The following is a 15,011-nucleotide window of genomic DNA, read 5'->3' on the forward strand; positions in this document are numbered from 1 at the left end:
AATCTTTGTAAAGTTCCTTCTACTGTAACAGACTCATTTAGTTCACCAATGGATTGTGGAGAGACGTTCAGTTTCTCTCAGTCACAACAACAAAGGGGAACTAAAAGCAAAGACATAAAAAGAGTCACAACCTTAGGATATGAGCTTTAGATGTGAAAACTACATAATTACCATTTACCAATTAGTGAGGTTCAATAAACCAGACTATAGGACAAAGTAGAAGATCATAAGAGAACTAACACATCAAAGCCTGCAACAACAGAGATCTATCTATGGTCTCATCATTAGAGGAAAAAAAAAATTTGGACCATTTCTCGATTTGTGCGTGTCATCCTTGCGCAGGGGCCATGCTAATCTTCTCTGTATCGTTCCAATTTTATCGGATGTCCCCGAAGGGACAATCATATACTCGTCTCTAACCTTATTTAAGCACAGCTCTCTCTCTTCACCTAAACGATGTGGGATTTTTGATATAGTTAACAGCTTTAATGGGCCTTTTGTGATTCTTTTCAGGCCCATCAACATTGCTTTCTGAGGTGCACGATCCGTCGGATGACGTACACGTAGCAATATCAACGGGGAAGAATAGTACTCAAATTTTGGCTGTGACTTTACCGAAATTAACAATTTTATCAGAGACGTTAACAGTAAAAAGAAATCCCCAAATTCAAAACCATCAAATCCCTAAATCAACAAAACCCAGACTGTGTAAGCGTAGAACATAACCGATCCTTCTCTCANGTTCGACTCTAACCTTATTTAAACACAGCTTCGTTTCCTGCTCAAAGCGATGTGGGAGTTTTTGATATCGGTGACAGGACAGCTTAAATGGGCTCATTTTTTAAAAAGGCCCATCAACTGTTTCTAATTTTTTGTTTGTATAGATTGACGAAACCGTTTTACAGAAACAAAAAAACAAGCTAACGGCGCGTCGATTTGTCTGATTAGGGTTTGTATCTTACAACGTCCGCCGGAATCTGAGATGGCTAAGGACAAGGAGAAGAAGAAGAGTGATATTAGGGTCGATTCTGTGGGAACCGCAGTAGAAGTAGTTCCCGATCACAGTTCTATGAAGAAGAAGAAGCAAAACCGAGAGACTAAGGATGGGCGTGAAAGAGATAAATTGGGTGACGACGTTGTAGTTAAGACGAAATCAAAGAAGCGAATGATTGATTCTGAAGCGGAAGATGATGGGAAAATGAAAAATAAGGAGAAAAGGGTTGATTCTGAATCTGAGGATGGTGGAAAGAAGAAGAAGAAGAAGAAGAGCAAGAAAAAATCTGAGGGTGATGTTGGAAACAGTGAAAGCTCCAAAGTTGATGAAGGGATTGAAGGGGACGAGAAACCACTTGATGATGTTGACATGAATAAGCTGGATGAGATTGATCTGGGAGCTCAAGAAAACGCAGACAGTAAGATGAAGAGAAAAAGTAAGAAGAAGACAAAACAGAGTGTGGATTCAGAAGTTGAAGATGACAACTTGAACTCTACAAAACAGAGTGTGGATTCAGAAGTTCAGGACAACAACTTGAACTCTACGAAAGCTGCAAAAAAGAGACGCAAGGAGAAGAAACAAAGTGTGGATACAGAGGCTGAGGAAAATGATTTGAGCTCTACTATAGATGCAAAGAAGAAAAGGAAGGAAAAGAAGAAGAAGAAGAAGCGAAGTGAAGTTTCAGAGGCTGAAGAAAGCAACAATCATGGTAAAAATGCAAAGAAGAAAAGGAAGAGGCAAGAGTCTGGTGAGAGTGATAAAGATGTGACCACCCCATCAAGTAAAAGCTCAAAAAAGGTGAAGTTCTCCGACCAAGTGGAAATATTTCAGTCTGAGGATGAAGAAACGGATGAGGAAGTGGAAGTGGAAGAAGTTAAGCTGGTGAGGGGTAAGCGTTTTACAAAGGAAGAAGATGAGCTGATTAAAAAAGCTGTATATGACTACATTGATAACCATGCTTTAGGAGATGAAGGGTTGAAAATGGTTATGGACTGCAAGTCACACAAACAAGTTAAAGGCTGTTGGAAAGAAATTGAGTCTGCTTTACCTTGGAGACCACGGTTTAGTGTGTACCATCGTGCCCACAATTTATTTGAAGAAGGATCCAAGGGGGTATGGACTAAAGAGGATTTGGAACTCGTCAAACAGTTTCAAGCCAAACACGGGAATGATTGGAAGACACTTGCTGATGCCATGGGTAAACACAGGGTTCATGTGAAAGACGCTTGGAGGAGAATAAGATTGAATATGAATAAAGGACATTGGTCTAGAGAGGAGTATCAAAGTCTCTATGATCTTGTCAACAAAGACCTTAGAATGAAAGCATTCCAAGAGAAGCACTCAAAACATGGTATGCTCCGAGATAACATCCCTTGGATGGCTATAAGCGACGTACTTGGAACACGGGACCATGTGACTTGCTGCAATAAATGGTATGATCAGTTGATATCACCAATGGTAGTTAATGGAACATGGGCTAATGTAGATGACTATAGACTCATGGAAGAGCTTTTGAAACTGGATGCTGCTTGTATCGACGATGTTGATTGGGATTATCTTTTGGAGAATCGAGATGGGGAAGCTTGTAGAAAACGGTGGAACCAGATGATCCGTCATATTGGTATACCAACATCCAAAACATTTGCAGAACAAGTTGAGATACTGTCTGGCAGGTATTGCCCTGAGTTAGCTCAGGACAGAGAAGATTTTGACAACAGACCATATGATCCTGAAGATTAAGTTTGGAAACATAGATGAAGATGTTTACTGTCACTTTTTAATCTTCTACTTTCATGTCATGTTATGTTAGTGAGTTGTAATCCTTTGCGAGAATTATAACTCACCATTACGTGTTTTAGTTTTTAGCCATCTGATCTCCCTGTTTTTGACCATCTCTCTTCTTCACCTCCGTTTCATTGAATCCACCGGAAAACAAGAAACAGGCGAGACACAAATGGCTCACAACAACATGACGTAAAGAGCTGATGGAATTGAACGTTTTTTTAAAAAAAAAGATCAAGAGGCTCATCGGAAGTTTTCACCTTGGTATCATTTTGATCAGATGGTTCATAGCTTACTTTAAGTTTTTAGTAACATAAACACAAGATAGTGCTAAAAGGTTAAACAAAAATCAATCCAAGAAAATGACCCAACAGAGATTTTGGGGCAATTTTAACAAAATATGACAAATAAATCAAAGATGACTTAATAAGTTGATAAAGAACATCAAAACAAACCAAATTATTTGCTGATCTTGACTAAAGAGTCATGAAAGTTTTAGTAGTGATTATTTTGTGAGAAAATGCCAGTAAGAAGAAAGGTTCAAAATCATGTCGGAAGTCGTTTTACTTAGGCTCCGGCTAGTATCGACCTGTCCCACGTCCTCCGGCTATACCGTTATGCTGATCTTGACCTCTCCCACCACTTCTTCCACGGTAAGAAGATGTTCCAGCAATAAACACTTGAGGCTGCATTGTGGGCTGTGTTTGGGGATTGGGATTTATCTCCGGCTATGGTTCAGGCAAGCCAGTCTGTTGTTGGTTGGAATAGTTCTGATTTACCGAAAATGATCCTAACTGTCTATCTTGCAGCACTTTCGAGATCTGTTCACTCAAATATTGCTGCAAGTACAACACCACATCACTTACTATCATTGTTAGAGCTTGATTTTGGATTGGTTGCTGCTCTTGTTGGTATGTCATTGGCATCATTGGAGCTTGGGTGTGGACTAGATTAGGAACACTGCCCATTTGGACTAGATTAGGAACACTACTACCCATTTGGTTATACTGATTAGTCTCAGGTCTCATGAATTGATATTCTTGCTGGTACATCATTGGTTGATACTGCATAGAATCACGTTGGTTGAAATTGTCTTGTGCCCCACCGTTTGGTTCAGTGTTTTGACGGCTCCGAAAATGCTGATATTGAAGTTGAGGAGCATGAGCCATTTGAGAGACATAATAATTTGAAGGCCTTACCGATTGGTTGCTCTCACCTTCTACTTCTTCCTCAAAGTAGTCAGACACATATCCGGTTGGATGATGAAATCTTTTGTATAGATCCTCAACATCAATATGTTGTGTAAATTCGTCGACGAACGAGAGACCTGTACCTTGAGGGGTGAGCATCTCTGAATCCACCTATCTCACAACATAGTGAGGATTCGTTACAGATCCAAAGAAGTACCCATCCACACGACCAAATAAAACTCTTGTTTCAATGATGAAGAGTATAGTACCTACGTTCAAGGGCTTGTGATCTCCATGGTTCTTAACTACCACATGTGTATATAATAAATTTGAATTAAACTCAAGCATGGAATTGCTTAGACAAGTAAAAGAAAAAAAATTCTATTGAGATTACCATATTCACAACTCTGGCTTGAGGAATAGCGATATGGAGAAGATAAAGCTGTATATAGCTCTCGTAGTCACGATAATATATGATTTTTTACATGCATCTCTTAGTACTTATCCTCGTAGATCTTAGATTCTATTGAATCATGCATCTCCGTTTTGTTTAATTGGTTTAGTCCGGTTTGGTACGAATTATTGGACATCAGTTGATTAGATAAGTAAGAGCATCCACATTGCACATCTTTGCCTCTTCAACAATATTAAAAAAAAATAATACTCTAAAAATATGAATAATTAAATAGAGAGAGTGTCATTATATTAGAGACATTCTACTCAAAATATCACTACCAAAAAATTAAAACATATTGTGTCCTCAATTTAAAAACACTTAAATATTAAAATAATAATTGTTTTGTTACATATTATATTTTACTAGATTAAGACTCGCCCGATGTGCGGGTTTTAAATTTTATAAATTAAATTAAATTTAAAAAAATATATTAAATTTGTTGTACGTTATTTAAATTTTATTTCTGCTATAATACACTGATTTATATCTATTTACAAATATTTTATGTATGTTACTATTAAAAGTGTATTTTTATAAACTTAAATATATTATATGTTACAAATATATTCTTTATCACCACCTAGAAAATGTCTATATGAATACAGTAAGTCAACTATTTTACTTTCACTTTTGCATAGTTTTTTAATTACAAAAATTGTTGGCTCAAAAAATATTTTGAATAAAACATATATTACATAATATACTAATCAATTATGTACCATCATAATAATGTATCATGGAGAAAACCACGGCTCTGCCCTCATCCCTTATAGAGAGAACCTTGCGTCGAACCTCCTTCACCACCGAGAAAACTTTGGCTCTGCCTTCCTCCCTTGGGGATATAACATTGCGTCCAACCTCCTCCACCTTCCTCACTTAGGGAGATAACCTTGTGTGCAACCTTCTCCACTATATAAAGAACTTCGGCTTTGCCCTCCTCCTGTGTGGAGAGAACATGTTCACGTCTTTTTGCTATCTCAAAATGGCTTGCTCCGACAACCAATGAAAGTAAAAACCTTTGTCTAACGTCACAAAATCTTTTGATAGTAACTAATGTTAAATTTCCCAATGTATTTGTGGAAGTGTCTTTGACACACCATGATGTAGCTCTGTCTCTGTAACACCTCAACCGCCACTTTGCTTAGTGAGCCCATGTCCACTCTCAGTCTATAGGCCCACCTTCCTAAGTGGGCCGTACATCTATCACCGGCCTGTAGACCCACCCATATTCGATGGCCGGTTTGTTACGTTTGAGAGGCTTTAAAAACTCGTTTACCAATCCTACAAATCTACAAATGATATTTTTCCTGTGTTTTGTCCTCACTCGCACAGTTCCGACAATCACTTCCAGGAAGGTCACCAATCATAAAGTTCTCTTAGTACCCTTGACCGAAAAAATAAATGCATTTTTATAACATATGTGGCCAAATCAATTCTTTTATACCTTTTCCACAATAAGGATGTCACAGTCTTTGAGCTCATATGTATCTATCAACAACAATTTATGTTTTTCCAATCTATCTATATATGTTTGTTGTAAGCTTGTGTTTGATTAGTATATTTTATCCATCCATTAGGTTGATGAGCTTCTACTCGTTATCTCCCTTTGGGATTAAATGAATAAAAAAAAGTTTATGACCAACCAATCAAGGTTGAGAAATTAAAAGAAAAATATAAACTAAATAAAAAAATCTAAAAATACTATAATAAATTTTAAAATACAGTATTAGGAAACGAAGATGCATATATTAGTCTTTTTTTTTGGGTTAACATATTAATTTTACCTATTCCCAACTGAAAAAGGAGAAAGTATGAGAAAATTTTGGTTTAAAAGAATAAGAAAAAATTACCTTCCCATTAAAAAAAAATTTCTAATTAAATAAAGTTGAAATCAGTGTTTTTGAATAAATTATTTAATTATGAGACGATCTATCTTATTATATAATCTCCTTCTTATTATTTAAAAGACCTTTGTATTTTTTTTTTTTAAATTCTGTAATTTTTGATAATTATCTTTTTACATTATTCATATTTTCTAAAACAAAATATTTTATTTTTGTTGTAATCATATTTCTCTTATTAAATATTAACTTTTATACATGTCAAAATCTGAGATTGATAACTTGACACATGTCAAAATCTGAGATTGATAACTTGACACATGTCAAAATCTTGTTAATGACTAACTTTCAAAACCCAACTTTATATAATAAAATTTGTGGGAAGCCATATACTAAACATGAATACGGCATCTTCAAAATTGTATCCTTCACATGGCAAATAAGATTCTCATTATATGAGGAATGAAGATGGTCTAAGTACCAAGTACCAAGTATCAAGTATATGTTACAGGAATACATGCACAAATACACATAGTCACAGTCACATACATACTAAAAGAATACAAAATACAGGGTAAGACGTATGAGATTTAGGTAAAACAAATTCCAAAAATCGAGTAAACACACCATTTTACAGTAGATGTCTTACGAATATTATGATTATATATTTTTACTTAAAATAACAAACCAAACTAAAGTTACTAAACACAGCAAAAATTATTTAATTTAAAATTTTAAAAAATTGTCACGATAACCGCAGGTAAAAAAAAATCTAGAGTGGATGTTGGGACACAAAATAATAAGTTAAAATTATGTTCGACGTTATCACTAATCCTTGTATACTAAACATGTCATATAACTGACTTATAAACTTATAGAAGAGAAAGAAGAAATACCATTTTCTTTTGATATGTAAAATTCAAGACTCCATGTTTCCATGTTTCCATGTTTCAAAAAAAAAAAAAAAAAAAAAAAAAAAAAAAAAAAAANTGTTTCTGATAAAAGAAGAAAAAAAAAACCTACTTGGTCAAATATACTATAGATCTTTTGTAAAAGACATGAATTGGCGACAAATAAAGAAGAAGAGATGAACTTATAAAGAGTTAAGTTGATTGATAAGTTGCATCAATTTCTGGTGAGTACGTATTTGAAGCAACTGTTTATCAAAAGTAGTGATGTTTGATTGATTTGCAATTCATTAGCTTAATCAATTTATTTAATTTAAAGAATCTATAATCGTTCATACTCTAATAAAAAATAACTCAAATTACGATATAAAATCAACAATTATAACTAACCTTTAGTGAGTGACATAGATTTTACCCATCATATGAGAAGATATAGGATAGTAATCATCGGAAGTTTTCTGATGACAGAACCGGCTTTAATCCCCGTAATTCTAAATTTCGGAACTTATCTCTCTAAGGACCAGAATTCAATGTTTCTTTTGAGAGTGTTTACATATCTTTTCTATCTTAGCTTCTCAATTTTTTTTGGGAGCAATGCGACAACCCTTTATGCGCCGATGAGAGAACTCCTCGATGCGATTTTGACAGAGAGAAAAAGACTTGTTTTGTTTTAGTTGTTATCTATATCATATATGATGTGTTTATATAAAATAAAATAAAGAAAACAAAAGAAAAATCAAATTACAAGATAAGACTATTTTTTTAAAAAAAAATTGAGGAAATATACTATTTTCAAATGTCGGGTTTAGATTTCAGGTTTAATTTATTCATTTTTTGGGTTTGTTTAAAGTATTAGGCTATAAAGTTAAATAATTACGGTTTAGGGGGTTTAGTTTTAGACTATTTAAATATCTTCTTATGATTTTTTTGTCAACAATTTTTTTAAACTGACTCAAAAGTGTTATTTATTTACTTTATTTATTTTTACTCAAAAGTGTTATTTAGTCAACTAATTTAAATATAAATCCAAAATTAGCTATTTAGTTAGTACCAATCAAGAAAACATTGTTACAAATTCATTGTAGTCAACAAACTACAATAGGAATTAGTCTGGCTGTTCTTTTTCTTGACTCAAACTATTCTTTAAAGTGATAATAATTAAAAATATAAATTTAGCACACTTTAATATTTTTTTTCACTTGCTAGGAAAAATCATTAGAAAGAAAGTTTTTACTATTAAAGTACTTATAATAGAATATTTTTTTATTTTTTATTATTAAAACCATTTTTAATTTTTGGAATAGCAATTTTGTGATAGTTATAATATTATAAAAGAAAAAGTTTTAGTAACTCATATGCTTAGATAGCTCAGTTCCATATAATGTGTTCAACATAATGGAGAGATGAGAGTACACAAAAATTTTAACAAAAACCACAATAAATCAAAATTAGATATTAATATGTTAAATTCATTAATTTTTATTTCGAAATAAAAATATATATTTTTCTAATATATACAAATAATCTTAAAATATACATTTTATAATAAAATATGGTATGTTGTTGTTTTTTATTTATACTTTAGTTGTAACATATAATTTTGCCAAAGTGAATTTGTAATCAATTTTAAAATTAAACTTTTTTAGACAGTCAAATAAAAGTTTGTAATTGTATGGTGTTTTCTTTATTGGTACTAACTAAATAGCTAAGTTTGGATTTATATTAAAATTAGTTGACTAAATAACACTTTTGAGTAAAAAAATAAATAAAGTAAATAAATAACACTTTTGAGTCAGTTTAAAAAAATTGTTGACAAAAAAAAAAATCATAAGAAGATATTAAATAGTCTAAAACTAAACCCCCTAAACCGTAATTATTTAACTTTATAGCCTAATACTTTAAACAAACCCCAAAAATGAGAAAAAAATTAAACCTGAAATCTAAACCGGACATTCGAAAATAGTATATTTCCTCAATTTTTTTAAAAAATTAGTCTTATCTTGTAATTTGATTTTTTTTGTTTTCTTTATTTTATTTTATATAAACACATCATATATGATATAGATAACAACTAAAACAAAACAAGTCTTTTTCTCTCTGTCAAAACTGCATCGAGGAGTTCTCCCATCGGCGCTTTAAGGGTTGTCGCATTGCTCCCAAAAAAAAAATTGAGAAGCCAAGATAGAAAAGTTATGTAAACACTCTCAAAAGAAACATTGAATTCCGGTCGTTAGAGAGATAAGTTCCAAAATTTGGATTTACGGGAATTAAAGCCGGTTCTGTCATCAGAAAACTTCCGATGATTACTATCCTATATCTTCTCATATGATGGGTGAAATCTATGTCACACACTAAAGGTTAGTTATAATTGTTGATTTTATATAGTAATTTGAGTTATTTTTTATTAGAGTATGAACGATTATAAATTCTTTAAATTAAACAAATTGATTAAGCTAATAAATTGCAAATCAATCAAACATCACTACTTTTGATAAACAATTGCTTCAAATACGTATTCACCAGAAATTGATGCAACTTATCAATCAACTTAACTCTTTATAAGTTCATCTCTTCTTCTTTATTTGTCGCCAATTCATGTCTTTCACAAACGATCTATAGTATATTTGACCAAGTAGGTTTTTTTTTCTTCTTTTATCATAAATGTGGAGTCTTGAATTTTACATATCAAAAGAAAATGGTGTTTCTTCTTTCTCTACTATAAGTTTATAAGTCAGTTATATGACATGTTGAGTTATACAAGGATTAGTGATAACGTCGAACATAACACTATGTAAATACCATTTTAAGAAGAAACTCTCAATGTTGACAAACAAGGATATCTACAATCACCAAGGAACTTCAAGAAGAAACTGTCCTTGGTGATTGTAGATAACCTTGTTTGTCAACATTATCAGTTCAGTTAAGTAACCAATCTTGTCATTGTGATCCGAATCTTGAAGAAGTAAAGCATCTTCCAGTTTATCAAACAAGGGCATCTTCAAATCCATTGGAAGTCCATCAGTGTTGGAATCAACGTTCAAGAATCTTCTGATTTTTTCCCCAGCTTTGTTGTGCTTCAGAAACTCAGGAAAGGTAACATCAAGAATATTAAAAACCTCCTTCATGCTGTTTTGATATAGTGTCCCAGTAAGTAAAATCTTATTTGGCGTCTAGATAAGCGCAAAAAAACTTAAGAAAACTCATCATCTCATTCCTAGGGTCAGTTCCTCTATCAAAAATAACGAGTGAAGGAATGTTTATGAGAAGATCTCTACAAAGATATGCAGCTTCTTTACCATTGTTATCAACAACTATATTGGAAAATTGTTTGGCGCCTAAGAAGATAATCCTAGAAGGAGGGTAGGCCTATAGACTGGAATTGAAAATGGGGCTACTGAAAATTGGCAGTCGGAACATTACAGTAAGATATTTTGTATCGAGTATAATAATATACTGAAATGACTATGTTGACTTGGAAGTTAGAAGAAAAGACGTGAAAACAAAATGTAACGCTTATCATAAATAAACATTTACTTACAATTCTTTAAACGTCCAATGCATGTTCTAATTAGCTGGCCTAAAAAAATATATGAAGACAAAACGTAACGCTTATTACAAATGTAGATTTAAACTTATTGAAATTCTTGCTTATTTTCTAATTTCTAGTTTAATGAAAATTTCTTAAATATTTTTCTTCTAAAATTTATATCAACTTTATATTATTTCTTCATACATCAGAAAAAAATAATTATAACGATTTCTCAAAATTTAGATCAAATTTTTGCAGCTATTTTAGTTTTCTTATATTTAAACTAGGAAAATGTTTGTAATAAACTGAAAATATGAATTTGGGTTTACTCATATTCATTTTGGACACACACATAATACAAAAGTAAATATTCAATTGTAACAGATTTTGTATCTAGTGTAATATGTCATAAAAAATATAGGTGTTATATTTACACTTTGTCTGTCTTCATATACCAAAGAAAGAAAAGTTTTTATTACAAGGGAAGCAAAAAAATGTGTCTTAGACTTGGAAGTTAGAAGAAAAGAATTGAAGACAAAATGTAACGCTTATCAAAAATAGACATTTACTTACAATTTTATCTTTTTCTTAAATCGGCCAATGCATGTTACAATTAGCTGGCATAAACAATATATGAAGACAAAATGTAACGCTTATCACAAATTGAGAATATTTGAAGACAAAATGTAAATGTAACTCTTATCTTCTCTTGAAACGTCTTATGCATGTTGTAAGTAGCTGGAATAAAAAATAGTTTTATACAAAAGAAAAAAAACGTGTATTGGATGCCAGCTAATTGTAACATGCATTGGCCGATTTAAGAAAAAGATAAAATTGTAAGTAAATGTTTATTTTTGATAAACGTTATATTTTGTCTTCACTTCTTTTCTTCTAACTTCTAAGTTTAAGACACATTTTTTTTGCTTCCCTTGTAGAAAAACTTTTCTTTCTTTGGTATATGAAGACAGACAAAATGTAAATATAACGCCTATATTTTTTATGACATATTACACTAGATACAAAATCTTTTACAATTGAATATTTACTTTTGTATTATGTGTGTGTCTAAAATGAATATGAGTAAACCCAAATTCAAGTTTTCAGTTTACTACAAACACTTTCCTTTTAAATATATGAAAACTAAAATAACCGCAAAAATTTGATCTAAATTTTGAAAAATCGTTATAATTATTTTTTCTGATGCATGAAGAAATAATATAAAGTTGATATAAATTTTAGAAGAAAATTATTTAAGAAAATTTCATTAAACTAGAAATTAGAAAATAAACAAGAATTTCAATAAGTTTAAATCTCCATTTGTGATAAGCGTTACATTTTGTCTTTGTATATTTTTTTTAGGCCAGGTAACTGGAACATGTATTGGACGTTTAAAGAAAAAAAATTGTAAGTAAATATTTGTGATAAGCGTTACATTTTGTTTTCACGTTTTTTCTTCTAACTTCCAAGTCAATATAGTCATTTCAGTATATTATTACACTCTATACAAAATCTCTTACTGTAACGTTCCGACTGGCAATTTTCAGTAGTCCCATATCCAATCCGAGTCCATAGGCCCACCCTCTTTCTAGGATTATCTTCTTAGGCGCCAAACATTTTTCCAATATAGTTTCTGATAACAATGGTATAGAAGCTGCATATCTTTGTAGAGATCTTCTCATAAACATTTCTTCACTCGTTATTTTCGATAGAGGAACTGACCCTATGAATGAGATGATGAGTTTTCTTAAGTTTGTTGCGCTTATCAAGACGCCAAGTAAGATTTTACTTACTGGGACTCTATATCAAAACAGCATGAAGGAGGTTTTTAATATTCTTGATGTTGCCTTTCCTGAGTGTCTGAAGCACAACAAAGCTGGGGAAAAAATCAGAAGAATCTTGAACGTTGATTCCAACACTGATGGACTTCCAATAGATTTGAAGATGCCCTTGTTTGATAAACTGGAAGATGCTTTACTTCGTCAAGATTGGGATCACGGCGACAAGATTGGTTACTTAACTGAACTGAAAATGTTGACAAACAAGGTTATCTACAATCACCAAGGACAGTTTCTTCTTGAAGTTCCGCGATTCATGAACTTTACGGTGGTCTTAAAACCGACGTCAAGCCAAAAGTCAGCATGGGATATTGAAAAAAACTCGAAAGGGAAGGGTTGCAAAACATACTCCACCCTGAGTGGAATCACGCTTCACCCGGTGCTATGTACCTTCTCGGACCGGGTAAAAGGTCTTCCTGCCCCAAATGAGGATGAGATAGATGAGATTGTCAAAAGTATTGACGTAGCAGATGGCGTTAAAACAAAATTCTTCACGGGTCTAGTTAAGTTATGCGATTATACAAATTATGAGAAGATTCTTGTAGTAAGCCAATATGTCATCCCACTGATATTCCTCCAAAGACTCGTGGCTCAGATTAATGGTTGGAAAGACAGCAAAGAAACTTTCATGATTAAAGGTGATACCAGCCTTTCTGCTCGACAAGTCTCAGTTCATCAGTTCAACAACTCACATGATGCCAAAATCTTCTTTGCATCGATCAAAGCGTGTAATGAGCATATCAATCTCACGGGTGCAACAAGGGTTTAAATGCTCGACATCATCGCCAACCCTTGTATGGCTAGACAAGCCATAGAGCTGGCGTATCATGCAGGACAGCAAAAAGAAGTTTTTTCCTATAGGCTGGTGGCTGCATGCAGACACTTCAGAAGAAGACCAAGACAGAATCGCAGCTGGAAAGGAGATAATTTCTGGAATATGGTTTGATGGGAAGACTAAAAGGTTTAAAAGAGAAACTTCAAATATAAAGAACAACTTCCTTTATTTATGTGTTTAGAAAATATCCTCTCAAAACTAAACACTCCTAAAGCTCTCTCTTAATCTCATATCAATGTCACAACTCAACAATTGATATATATAGAGGCTCTTACTTATTCCTATTCTTATTAGGATTATAGAACTAGATAACTCCTAATTCTATTCAAGTCTATCTAAATCTTCTCTCTTATTCTTAACAGTCCTTTGTAAGAATAACTTGGGCCTTAAGGTTCAAAGCTTATCCAACAATCTCCCTCTTAAGCTTTGAATCTTCTTTTGTAACATCATAAACTCCTAACAAGCTTCTCATCTCCACAAACTGAATCCTTGCTAATGCCTTTGTCAATATATCTGCCTTCTGATCAGCTCCAGGGATGTGATCAACGTAAATGAGCTCCCTCTCAACACATTCACGAATGAAGTGAAATCCCTTGTGAATGTGTTTGCTCTTACCGTGAAATACATGGTTCCTTGCGAGAGCAATAGCAGCTTTGTTGACGACATACAACATGATCTGCTTGCTTCTCCATCCTGTAACTTCACTTAAGAGATCCTGAAGCCAAATCGCTTGCTTAGCTCCCTCTGTTGCAGCCATAAACTCGGCCTCACATGATGACATCGCAACAGTGTCCTGTTTCTACGAACACCAAGTAACAGGGGTGCTTCCAAAGAAGAACACATGACCAGTTGTGCTCCTCCCATCATCCTGATCAACATTGTGACTACTGTCACTGAATCCTACAAGCTCCTTTGATCCTCCTCGCTTGTACTTCAGTCCGTATGAAGCTGTTCCTCTAAGATAACGCAGGATTTGCTTCATGACTTCACCATGCGACTTGCGTGGACTCTGCATATACCTGCTAATAATTCCAACAGCAAACGCAAGGTCGGGGCGAGTGTGTACCAAATACCTTAATCAGCCAACAAATCTTCTATAACGAGTGGAATTAATCTAAGCTTCATCGAGGGATTTTGACACATGCAGTCCGAACTCCATCGGTATCAAGGTCGGATTGCAGCTTTCTAATCCAGCCTCTAGTAATATCCTTCTCGCATATCCTTCTTGCTTGATAGTAATCCCATCTTTTTCTTGTTTCACTTCAATACCAAGGTAATACGTAAGTTTACCAAGGTCTGTCATCTCAAACTTTGTAGACATACCCTTCTTGAACTCGATTATAGCCATAAGATTGTTTCCTGTCACGAACAAGTCGTCAACATACACCGCAACTAAGAGTAGATCCTTATCAATTGATCTCCGATACACAGAGGCTTCTTTAACACATATCTTGAAACCCATCTCTTTCAAGATCTGGTCCAGCTTTGTATTCCAAGCTCGAGGAGCCTGTCTCAGGCCATACAAAGCTTTTGACAATTTATAGACCTTGTGCTCTTCACCTTTGATCTCAAAACCTTCAGGCTGATCTACGTACACGTCCTCCTTTAGTTCACCGTGTAAGAAGGCTGTCTTCACATCC

The 15,011-nt window shown here is 33.4% G+C and overlaps 3 protein-coding genes and 1 long non-coding RNA gene across 4 annotated transcripts; 3 read left to right on the plus strand and 1 right to left on the minus strand.

Annotated features, from left to right (window-relative positions):
- On the plus strand, positions 920-2,868 carry LOC104715255 (transcription termination factor 1-like). The gene has a single exon (XM_010432677.2). It carries the CDS (start codon positions 983-985, stop codon positions 2,732-2,734), a length of 1,752 nt encoding a protein of 583 aa, XP_010430979.1. The 5' UTR covers positions 920-982; the 3' UTR covers positions 2,735-2,868.
- On the minus strand, positions 3,254-4,595 carry LOC104715261. Its single transcript, XM_019231731.1, has 2 exons — positions 4,236-4,595; positions 3,254-4,137 (listed from the first exon to the last, which is right to left on the minus strand). The coding sequence occupies exon 2, from the start codon at positions 4,123-4,125 to the stop codon at positions 3,505-3,507; it is 621 nt and encodes a 206-aa protein (XP_019087276.1). The 5' UTR covers positions 4,126-4,137; positions 4,236-4,595; the 3' UTR covers positions 3,254-3,504.
- On the plus strand, positions 9,261-10,726 carry LOC104715264. Its single transcript, XR_755921.2, has 3 exons — positions 9,261-9,529; positions 10,133-10,265; positions 10,391-10,726. It is a non-coding gene; the product is annotated as an uncharacterized LOC104715264 (long non-coding RNA).
- Positions 12,077-13,305, plus strand: LOC104747388 (protein CHROMATIN REMODELING 35-like). Its single transcript, XM_010469019.1, has 2 exons — positions 12,077-12,105; positions 12,291-13,305. The coding sequence occupies exons 1-2, from the start codon at positions 12,077-12,079 to the stop codon at positions 13,303-13,305; spliced, it is 1,044 nt and encodes a 347-aa protein (XP_010467321.1).

Source organism: Camelina sativa, chromosome 2, assembly GCF_000633955.1.
Source record: "Camelina sativa cultivar DH55 chromosome 2, Cs, whole genome shotgun sequence".
Classification (NCBI taxonomy): Eukaryota; Viridiplantae; Streptophyta; class Magnoliopsida; order Brassicales; family Brassicaceae; genus Camelina; species Camelina sativa.

Excerpts from the sequence above, each read along its gene's own strand:
- LOC104715255 (XM_010432677.2), top strand. The coding sequence starts at position 983 with ATGGCTAAGGACAAGGAGAAGAAGAAGAGTGATATTAGGGTCGATTCT.
- LOC104715261 (XM_019231731.1), bottom strand. The coding sequence starts at position 4,125 with ATGCTCACCCCTCAAGGTACAGGTCTCTCGTTCGTCGACGAATTTACA.
- LOC104747388 (XM_010469019.1), top strand. The coding sequence starts at position 12,077 with ATGTATTGGACGTTTAAAGAAAAAAAATT. Across the intron at positions 12,106-12,290 it reads ACGTTTAAAGAAAAAAAATT|GATTATCTTCTTAGGCGCCA; the intron begins GTAAGTAAATAT and ends CCCTCTTTCTAG.